At 36.5% G+C, this 11,877-nt stretch overlaps 1 protein-coding gene across 1 annotated transcript; it reads right to left on the reverse strand.

Annotated features, from left to right (window-relative positions):
- Positions 1 to 11,088: 11,088 nt before the first annotated feature.
- LOC126727855 (uncharacterized) lies at positions 11,089 to 11,877 on the reverse strand. Its single transcript, XM_050433763.1, has one exon. It carries the CDS (start codon positions 11,875 to 11,877, stop codon positions 11,089 to 11,091), a length of 789 nt encoding a protein of 262 aa, XP_050289720.1.

Below are 11,877 nucleotides of genomic sequence, written 5' to 3' on the forward strand. Positions count from 1 at the left end.
AATAGTACATTCTTATATACTATTTTTAATTATTTATAATGCAATATGATAATATTGAACAATCAAAGTCATAAAAAAAATAAAAAATAAAAAATAAAAAAACTTAAAACACAAAACTAAATCCCATAAACCAAAATAGAGTTCTAAAGAATACAAAACTTTATCAAGCTAAAATAGAGATGCAAGAAAAATAAAAATAAAAATCCATCAAAAATTGAGGGAGAAAGAGTGGGAAATAACCACTTTTTTGTGAGAGAAAATTATGTAAAAAATGGAAGAGTGAATGACAAATTTATACTAAGAGGATGATAATAAAAAGAAACAAAATAAAGGAGGATAAAAGGAAAGATGAAGTGTGATATTAAGGTAGAATGTTTAGGGAGATGAAAAAGTAAAGAGAAGGAGAAAGGTTGGAGAAAGTGTAAATGTTAAAAAAAAATGAGCACAATTTGATGAGCACAATTTTCTTTTATTTGAATTTAAGTAAACTATTACATTTTTTATTTTTTTATTTTTAAAAAAGAGAGAGAAAATATAAATAATTTAATGATAAGGAGGATGTGGTTGAATTTCAATATTGAGTAAAATAGAAGAGAAGAAAAAAAATAAGAAAAATTAAAAGATATAACAATAAACACTAAAAATTATTCTATGTAATGGAATACTATTTTATTTTTATCTACTATCTTTAATTTTTTATAATGTAATCGGATAAAATTTAACAATCAAAGAGCAAAATAATAATAATAATAACGACTTATAACACAAAATTAAATCGTATCAACCTAAATTAGAGTTCTTAAAAATACAAAAATTTATCAACCTAAAGCGGAGATGCAATAAAAAAATAAAAATCAACCAAAACATTGAGAGAGAGAGAGAGAGAGAACTTTTTTGTGAGAGAAAACCACGCAAAGAATGGAAAAGAGTGTCAAATTTATAGTAAGAGAGAAGGGATAAGAGGAGACAAATAAAGGAAGATGAAAGGAAGGATGAATAACAATATTAAAGTAGAGGATAGTGGGGAGATGAAAAGGTAAGGGAAGAAAAAATGTTGAAGAAAGTGTAAATATTTTAAAAATAAGTGAATGTAATTAAAAAATTATAGGAAAATTGGAAATAAAAAAGAAATATATATAGATGTTAAAACCGACAAAGATGAATATGTAAAGTCAATAATCTATTTATATATATATATATATATATATTGTAAAAAAATAGGAATAAATAACAAATAATAATTACAAGGCGAATAACGTGGCGATGAGGTGGCGCAATAGGAGCTTAGCAACAATAAATTCCACGCTTTAGCTTTTAGTAATATATAGATATAGATTGGCATAAACACTTGCTCATCAATGTAACAGTTTCATATGTGTTATTGGGTGAGCTATCAAAATGAAAGAAGATTTGGGAAAAAAAATGATCTTTTATTAACAATAACACAATACAATGAGTATATATATACATCAGAAGCTAAGCTAGCCTTGACAGAAATAATAAACTAATCTAACAGATAAAACTAACAACTAATAATTCACGTGCCTAACACGTGTGAGTCTAAAACTAACTTGCAACAATATGAAAGTAAAGCTACAGGTAGTTTTATGTACAATGATACTAAGCTACAGTCGTTTAAGTCCACTTATATCTTCTACATTTCTTTCTTCGATCTGCGACTATGACTTGGCTTGCTTGTGATTCTGATTGTGGTTTTGATATGATCTTAATGAGAAAGTCTAGGGACATAGCAAAATCTCGTAATATTATCACAATATCTTTGTTTTCAAATGTCCTGGGTCCCAATATAATCTATTTTCATTTTATTTCATATTATTTTGAAATATAGTAGATTGACATATCACTTATTATGAAATGTAATGAGAATTTGTTGCGGACGTAGAAGAATTTAATATTTATCTCACTTTTTTTTGGAGGGTGTGTCCAAAATCCTAATAGCCTTTGATGATGCCAAAAATCTTTAATAAGGCGCACGATACTTCACGTGCTCGAAACTAGATCTGCGAAACAACAACAAAGAAAACCCTAAGAGAGTACTGGTGTGGTACCAGCCAAAGACCCTCCAAAAGTTAAGTCAGAAAACTTTTCACAACTCTAGAGTGCCAGAGCTGGGGTCAATTATGTGTACTTTGGTTTGTGAAGGTTTCGGGGTTTTTATAGTAGTGTAGGGTTGACATTCGTGTCTTGGCTAAGAAGATATTTCCTTGTAGGTGAGATCCTCTTTAATTTGCATATTTTGTAGAGTTCTTTCCTTATAGGACTCTCTTGATTAGGGTTGAGCGTGGTGCACAAGATATTTCCTTATATGCTTATGCATGTAGGCCAAGTAAGGCCATGTCAAACCCGTCAGAGGTTTCATTATTCCCTTCAGCTTCCTTCCATCGACTTCCTATCCCCATCTACATATTCCAGTTGTCACCTTTAGGTGTTTGATGCCCTAGAGGTGCAATCGTCAGCATCAAGGTGGGGCCGTCGACCTTATCTTGTCGTCGCTCGGGCTATGGACGTGTGGGAGAGGCTGACGAGTTCCTTAGAGCCGTCACCTTTGCTTAATGTGGACAAGTTTATCAATGTTACAAAACTTTCCTTATCAGCCTTTAATTGTATTAGAACTACTTAAGAATTTTCATGTATTATTTTCACAAAAATAATGAATCAAAGTGGAGTTTTCATAAAATTTGCAATATTCCATTTGTAATCAAGATATTTTTTATGAGATACTAATTTTTTAAAATTATTCTCTAAAATAAATTCCTTTTTTGGGGAGGAGGGGGGATCATATTTTTCGGGTATGCTAAATTCTTAAATTTTCAATTTTACAAAATAACATATATAAATTAATAATATTTTGTAGGGTTTGAGGCTGTGGCCCCCTTGGTCTAGAGGTAGATCCTGAATAAGATATGGTTCTTCATTAAATTCTTACATCTCCGTGTACCTTATGGTGATCAAATTTATTTATTTAGGATCCAAGGGCCCATAAAGGACTGGCGAAGCCCTTTTTTTTTTTTTTTTTTTTTAAAGGGTACCAAAAAGTAAAATTTTACATATGTTTTTTTTTTTTCCCCATATATATATAAATAAAAATTGTAAGAGGTGGGAGGAGATTTTTAAATTTTCACAGCTAAATAATAGCTTTGATTTTATCAGAGGTCATTATTGTGGTATGATTTTGACTTTAATTATTCATTTTCCTTTAATCCAACTCAGTCTAAAGTCTTAGATTTAGCTTAATTTGATAATCTGATTTAATCACTAATTTCGTTTGTGACTGTCACGTGTCACATTAATGAATGCTGCCACAGTTGATTTATTTGGTGGGAAATACTATGGAGAAACAGAAATGAACATATGGAACTTAGTAAAAAAAATTTTAAAGCAAGCAAAAAAGTAAGAAGAAAAAGATATGGACTGCCGCAGGTCTTTATTAAAGTTTTTTAGATTTAAGATCCTACCTGCGTCTTTCTCAAAAAAAAAAAAAAAAAAAAAAAAAAAAAGATTCTACAGGCGAAGATAAATAGGAATAAAATTGTTTGAACATTCTCATGTGGTTTTATTGTAAATTTAATTTTTTTACATAATAAATTTTTTCAATTTCAAAGTTACTTGACACGATTGTTACTCTACAAATATAAGTGCTTGTGGGTAGTGGGTCGTGAGGACCTTATTGGGATTCAAGTATTCAGGAATGAGCTTTCACAAATATACACTTTAATTAGGTTAGAGTAGAATTTCTATATTATATATATATATTTTTTTTAAAGTTACGGTAAAAATTAAAGATTTTGATATACAAATCAATTCATTGTTCTAGATTGATCCACCGACTGTATGTTTGCTAAATAATCCTTGCGTAAAATGTACTAACAATGCATAACATCCCCGAATTTTAAGGTTGTTGCACTAAGATCACCTGATATACCACAAAGCTTTGTTACTTTCCTTCTGTATATATATATTTTTTGAGAACCAGAACTTTAATTGCAAACAATAAAATTAAGTTACAAAGCTTTGTTAACTTCCTTCTTTTTTTAATTGATTATGCTGATTGCACGGGTAAATGACTGCTATTTGGTTTTGTGACTTTCCTCAATGGCTTGGTCTCTCGCTGATTGGGTTGATGAACCTTCTTTATCTGCCTGATCTTCAACAAGAAATATATGAACTAGGCTATCTACATGACTGCACTCATACCGTTATATATTTTTAATTATATTGTCTTTTTACCTATTACCATAATTGCAGAAAATACGTGAGGTGACTAACCAATTAATCAATCAATAGACATATATGTGATTGAATTATAGGTTTTATATAACATAGTTGAGCCCAAATTCATAGGTTTAGGTTTTTGGGTTATGTGGTGTCTTTGTATATTACATAAACTACAAAATTGGGAGGCTTCGTAAGGTGTCATATTCCCATTAAGTGGTATAGAGCCAAGTTGTGTGCAACAAAAATGACAAGGTGTTCAAAGTTTCTTTTGCAGGTGGAGCAGGGATAAAGCAAAGCCAAAAGAGACTACACAAATGATCCTGGAGAGAACCCAACAAACCTATTCAAAACTTTATATGAATATATCCCTTTAATCTTCCAACTAAGTAAAGATTTTAATTATTTATTTAATTATTATAATTTATTGGTATCAACAAAAAATAATTTTATTTGCTTAAAATTTAAATAAAAAATTATGGAAACCACTAAGGATTATATGTGTATATTATATATAAAAAATTATCGTTTGTTGAAAAAAAACCAAAAATAACGTGTAAATGCCAAGCCAATTAGAAAAAGAAGTAGAGTATTTGAGGGGAAAATTATTAGAAAATGGAGGCCGCAAGGCTTGCATGTCAAAGGAGGCTTATGATCATATATAAGGAAAGAATGTTCATAAAGATGTATTCCAAAGAGACTACAAAAATGATTTTAGAGAACGACTCAAAAAACCTATTCAAACCTTTATAAAGTAAAGATTTTTATTATTTATTGGTCTTAACAATTAATAATTTTATTTCCTTAAAATTTAAATAAAAAAAATTTATTGATACCACTCAGAATTATATGTGTATATTATATATATATAAAAAAAAAAAATCCTTTGTTGAGAAAAAAACCCAAAATAATGTCTCATTCCCAAGCCAATTAGAAAAAGGAGTAGAGGATTTAAGGAAAACTATTAAAAAATGGAGGCCACAAGGCTTGCATGTCAAAGAAGGCCTAGGATCATATATTAGTGTAAATGTGTGATTTTCAACTATTTTATGTTGACTTTAATTCTGTGCCAAATTTGATTGTAATTTTTTCAATCATTTTTCCCTGTATGTATGTGGGTTTATTTTGTAAGGGATGAGTGTGAAAGATCAGTGAAGAATCAAGTTTCAAAAATTGAATCAATAGATTTCACGACTGGCTTGGGAGTAGCTCGCGAGAAGCAACCCATGAAAAGGCCACGGGTGGAGCACATAATTGGAAGATGAAGAGTCATGTCAGACTGTCAATTTCGCAACTGTCTCGCGAGAAGGGCCAACTTATGAAGGACACACAAAAGTTTATGTTTGGCAAAAAGTTGTGTTTTGCTACCAAGTCTTTACCCACACTATATATACCCTCGTTACCCACAAATTGTAAGGAGTACTTTTCAGAGAGAAAACCCTAGAAAATGCACTTGAGATGTTATATCCACAATCATCTATACATTTCCTTGTAATTTTCCTCAACTCCTACCTCTCCATCTATAAATCTTTAAGAGGTTGCTAGCCCAAACACTTACCACACCCATTCTAAGTGTAAAGTGAGATTTTGGTGCTACTGGGAAGCATTGGAATGACCCATTCATTAGTGGATGCAATCAGGCTGAATTGCGGAATTCGAAAAGCTAGAGAAGAGAAGACTTCGAGACATTTGTTGGTAGTAGGAGCTTAGAGGGCTCAAGTATATGGGGTAGACTAGGCTTGGAGGGTCTTAATTTTGTTATTTATGTACTCCAACTTTATTTTCTAGTAGATCGATTTCGACCGAAAGGATAGTGGAGAGGTTTTTCATCAAGTTTTTCGGTTTCCTCTTTGATAACACGTATCGGTGTTATCTAGTATTTGCATCTCTCTTCCCTATTCTTTAAGTTTTCATTTTATTGTTGATGATGGATGAATATGGCTTAGGGTAGTGTTATCGGTTCATTGCGCTTATTTACTCTTGTTCCACACTTAATCTAAGTTAGAGTAAAAGCAATCTAGCCGTAATTTTTTATTGGGGGTTTGAACAAGCTCTTGGGTTTTACTACAAATCCGAGCTTTCAATAAGAAAGGAATTTTCATAAAAATGTATTCTACATGCATGGAATCCTCAATGAAATTTGACAATAGGAGTAGTATGAGTAACAAGTAGATATAAAAAATATATAGATGACCACAATGGACACATTAACATATGTATATTTATATATATATACATTATAGATGAGCACAATCTAAACATTATATATATATATATATAGAGAGAGAGAGAGAGAGAGAGATGGATTTAAGTTACACTTGGTGTAACTCCATAAGAGTCTTTTTTAAGGCATAGATTTCTAAGAGATCTAACAGTTGAAAAAACATCTTTAAATATTAATATTTTCCACCTTATTACTTAATTAATACTAACATTTTTTTCTCTCCTTATTTATTGTGTACCTTTCATTTTCAATAACCTGCCAACCATACTAATCTACCAAGGAGCACCTCACCATAGCCAAATCACCCCTTTTGGCACGGAAGCAATATAGCAATTAAATATTATGTTAATTGAATAATTCCTATATATTTTTTTTGAGGTAAAAGGCGATAGAAAGTGTATTATTATAATAAAAAGTATACAACCCCATGTATAATACCACGGGTGAGAGAGGCACCAACATCACATTAACGCTGGGCCCATGAGCAAAACAACAAAACGTTGAAACTATTAGACTGACACAGCCATGTGCATGGACAAAAGCAGGACATTCACTCTATTCTTTGTGCTTCCATAAAACTGTGGTACTCCTCCAGCAGGCCTCTTGCTCCTTCCCAAATTATCTGTGGCTGAGATTGGAATTGTTCAAAGTATACTCTATTCCTTGCATTCCATATAGCCCAAGCTGTAACCGCCCATGTCTCTAGTTCTTGTTTGCTCAGTTTAGTTTGCATCTGCTTGAAGAGAAGAAAAAAGTCACTGTCTCCATTATTGCATTTTTGGATTTTTCCCTTGATCAATGCCCAGACGTTTCTTGCAAAGGGGCATGTCCATAATATATGAGTGGTAGTCTCGGGTTCTTGTTTGCACAGCTCACAAGTCGGTTCCACTCGCACTCGCCTGCGGTGTAGATTGTCTCGGGTAGGCAAGCAATTAGAGCACGCTCGCCATATAAACGTTCGTATCTTCGGTGGCACATTGAGGGACCAAATCTCTTTCCATGTCCACGCGTGAAGCCGAGCTGCTGAATGTTCTGCCTTGGGCTGGTTTTTCAAGCGAATCGCTACCTTATAAGCTAACCGAACGGAGAATTTTTGTGCTCTGTTTTCCATCCAGCAAACAGAGTCTTGAGAGTTAAGGTTATTTAGTGACAGTGACATGATCTCATTTTGTGTTTGAGGGCTGAACATGGCATCTATTTTTCCTCGGTCCCATTGTCTTGAGTCGTGGTCGATTAGCTCACACACCTTCATGGCTGGTGGTGCGTCATTTAGTGGTACAGGGGTGTGAGTCAACCAACGATGTGTGAATACAACAATACTTCGACCATCCCCCACCTGCCATCGTGAGCCCTCTCTGATGAGATCCTTTGCTGCTAGGAGACTACGCCAAACAAAGGAAGGATTATTCCCCAACTCAGCAAACATGAAAGAGCAATTTGGGAAATAACGAGCTTTATAAACTCGGTAGAACAGAGAGTGGTTTTCATGTATTAATCTCCAGGCTTGCTTGGCCAGCATCGCTAGGTTGAAAGCATGGAGGTCACGAAATCCCATCCCTCCTTCCTTCTCTGCCATACACAGTTTTCTCCAATTTATCCAATGTAGTTTCCTCTTTGCCTGCGTTTGTCCCCACCAGTATTTGGCCAGCAAGGAATTTATGTTGTCACATATGGAGTTTGGCAGTTTGAATATACTCATAGAGTATGTCGGTATCGCTTGTGCCACCGTCTTAATCAATATCTCCCTTCCCGCCTTCGAAATAAATTTTTCCTTCCACCCCATTACTCTTTTTGTAATTTTTTCCTGAAGGTTTTTGAAGGTATTAACCTTGGATTTTCATGTGGCCATAGGCAGTCCAAGATACCTTTCACATTCTGTCATTATCCTTGCTCCAAAAAGTTGTTTAAGTGACTCCTTGACCTCCTGTTTTGTGTTCTTGCTGAAGAATAGTGTGGTCTTTTGTCGGTTTATGGCTTGGCCTGATGGAGCTTCGTATTGCTCTAGCAATTGTAGAAGTCTTTGCCCTTCCTCCACAGTTGCTTGACAAAATAATAGACTATCGTCGGCAAAGAGGAGGTGGGACACCCAAACTCCATGTTGGCATGATTTGATCCCTTTTAGCACCCCTGCCTCACCTGCTTTCCTCAATAGCGCTGATAGCCCTTCCGCACATAGCAAAAAAAGGTATGGAGAGAGAGGGTCTCCTTGCCTTATTCCCCATGTAGGAGTGACAAAACCCCTTGGTTCACGATTGATTAAGATGGAGTAGGATGTCGTGGTTACTGTCTCCATTGCCAAGTGGACCCAATTAGGATCAAATCCCAATTTCACCATCATTCTTTGCAAGAATGTCCACTCAACCCGGTCGTAGGCTTTACTGATGTCGAGTTTTACAGCCATGTGTCCCTTTCTTCCTTTCCTTTTGTTTCGCAATCTGTGGAGCAGCTCATATGCTACAGTAGTATTGTCAATGATTAATCGATTTGGCACAAAGGCACTTTGAGCATCAGAAATCACATTAGGCAAGATAATCTTTAAGCGATTAGCAATAACCTTTGATATGATATGAGACACCACATTGGCTAAACTAATAGGTCTAAAATCAGACATGTGTTTCGGGTCATTTTTCTTTGGGATTAAAATAATATGTGTATGGTTCATTTTTCTCAACATATGCCCCGAGTTTAAAATAGATAATATTGCTACTGTAACATCACGCCCCACAATATGCCAATATTTTTGAAAAAAGAATGGAGTCATACCATCAGGACCTGGTGATTTGGAAGGGTGCATTTGAAATAGGGTTGTCTTGACTTCTTCCGGAGTGTATCGTTCAAGGAGAGTGGCATTCATATCTGGCGTGACCAATCTGTCCATTGAGTTAAGCACTCCATCAATAGTGGTTGGATGGGAAGAGGTGAATAGTTGCTGAAAATAGTGTTCTGCAGTGTGAGCAATGCTATCCTCCGATGTGCCCCACCTTCCTTCACTATCATAAACGCCCAAGATTTGATTTTTCCGTCGGCATTGATTGGCCCTTTGATGAAAGAATTTGGTATTTTTATCACCTGCCGGTAGCCAAATGGAGCGAGACCGTTGTCGCCAAAACAATTCCTCCTGGTGTAACAGATTGTTGATCTCTACCTTTAGTCCCTTAATAGCATCTAGATGGTCAGCACTGTTTAAAGAACATAGGTCTTCCAATTGTTTTTGTTTCTCCTGGAGTAATGTTTTTGAACTAACACCAGCTGCACGGCTCCAGTCCACCAAGGCAAATCTGCATCTTTTGATTTTTTCAAACAGCTTAAACATAGGGCTGCCATTTCTCTCGGCTACCCTCCATGCTTCTTGTATCACGGTCTCGCATTGAGGGTTGGAAGTCCATTTTTCTTCAAACCTTCATGGCACTTTCCTTCTTCTAGTCTGCTGGGTTTGGTTCTGTGTGGTAATGACTATCGGAATATGGTCCGAATATGAGGTTTGGAGATGAAAAACCCGCGTCTTCGGATAGATTTCCTTCCATGCCGCCGTTGCACATGCTCTGTCAAGTCGTTCCTGTACAAATGCATTCCCATGTCTACCATTGTTCCAAGTGAAGATGTTGCCTTGAAAACCAAGGTCCTCAAGTCCACAATGCAGAAGAGTAGCTGCCATGACTCATGCTTTCTTTGTTCTTCCGGCCATCCATAAAAACCTGTCAATCTCTATGTAGGGTTAGAGCCATTAAAAATAAGAGCATCTATATGGTTACGTGTGTAAGTTTGGACATGCAGGTCCACCTCCTCCATCCAAAAAGGTGCCAGCCCGCCACTTCTATGAATACTCCGCACCGCTAACATACACCGATATGGTAAGTCTGCTTGAATCTTCCGCATTTCATCAACTGACTGTTTTGTTTCCATGAGAAACAAAATTTTGGGAGCTTTTTCCCTCACCAAGTGAGAGAGGACTTTGACTGCACGTTGGTTCCCAAGCCCCCGACAGTTCCAGCTTAGGAGGATCATTGTTCTCGGCGAGGCTGCACCGCAGCCTCCATCGTTGTGAGTAGTTTTTCCTGGTTGTCTTCACTGGTCTTGCTCCATTTTCTATCCTCATTTTCCACTTGGCGGCCATCTTCTGGTTGTGCTCGTTTAACCCCCGTTTGGTGTGAGCCAATATTGGTTATACTCCTAGGATGGTCATTGTGGCATTCAATTCTCTTCCACTTGGCTGTATTTTCCGTGGGCCTTGTTTCTTGTGTTTTAATAATCTCACGTGCCGCTGCACGTGGTATTAAATTTTGGTCACCAGTTGCATGGATTGGTGTAGGTTTTATGACTTCAACGTATTGGACATGGACATTAACTAGCTCATCGGCTGCAATCATGGGATTGATTGCCTCTGATGAGTTTAATTCCTTATCCGTTACCTCACCCAATTTTGATGCCACAGCCTTTATACTTTCCTTGAGGGTCTGATTCTTCTCCGTGATTTCTGCGCCCATTAACTCCATTTCAATATGCTGCTGTGAAACTGTCTCATTAATGGTGCCGTTACCCAACTCTTCGTTTTTTCTATTTGGGTCATTATTGCCACCTGGAGTATTTACGCGCATTGATTGCGGCTGATCCGTACAGCCCTGATCGTGATTCTACCTTGTTTCCCACCGTGGTGAGCTGTTCCGTCGTCTATTCGGTATGTCGCAGCTTTTCCGTTGCCCTGCTTTCAGCCATTCCCCATATGGGTTCTCGGTCAGCTGTTGGTCCTTTGGGGTTGGGCACTCTTTTGCATCATGGCCAAATAAACCACATTGGTAGCAAAGTCCTACCATTCTTTCATATTTGAATCCCACTCTTACCCGGTCTCCTTCAAGGCTGAGTACATAACCTCCCCGCCAAATTGGTTTATGCAGCGGAATCTCCACACAGATTCGGATGAAGCGAGCTTGTTCCGACGAGAAAGTTTTGTTGTCCACTTCCACCACATGACCGAGGCCTTTGCCAATATCCCATGCAGCTTCCTCATTGATGAGATCAAATGGCAATCCCCATACTTGAACCCATATAGGTAGCACTGAGAAAGTTACCAACCTCGCCGTCATGCCCCGTTCCCACCTACGGAGGACGAGGAGGTTATTGTCGAAGCTCCATGGTCCATTGTTAAGGACCCATACCAACTGGCTTTCCAATGTGAACTTAAATTGTAGTATTTCTTCCCCCACCTCGATGATCCTGACATCACTTCCCAGCTTCCATGCAGCTCGTAACGTTGCCTTCGTTGCTTTCAGGTTATAGGGACGAGTGGAAAGGAAGCGTCCCAACAAGCTTAGGGAGCATTCCTCTAATGTTTTATCCCGATTTGTAGATCGAATCTCTAGTACTTCACCTTCCTCCTCTGTTAACCGTATCTGTTGCATCCTGGCAATGAAGTCAGCCTCCAT

Source organism: Quercus robur, chromosome 5, assembly GCF_932294415.1.
Source record: "Quercus robur chromosome 5, dhQueRobu3.1, whole genome shotgun sequence".
NCBI classification, from domain to species: Eukaryota; Viridiplantae; Streptophyta; class Magnoliopsida; order Fagales; family Fagaceae; genus Quercus; species Quercus robur.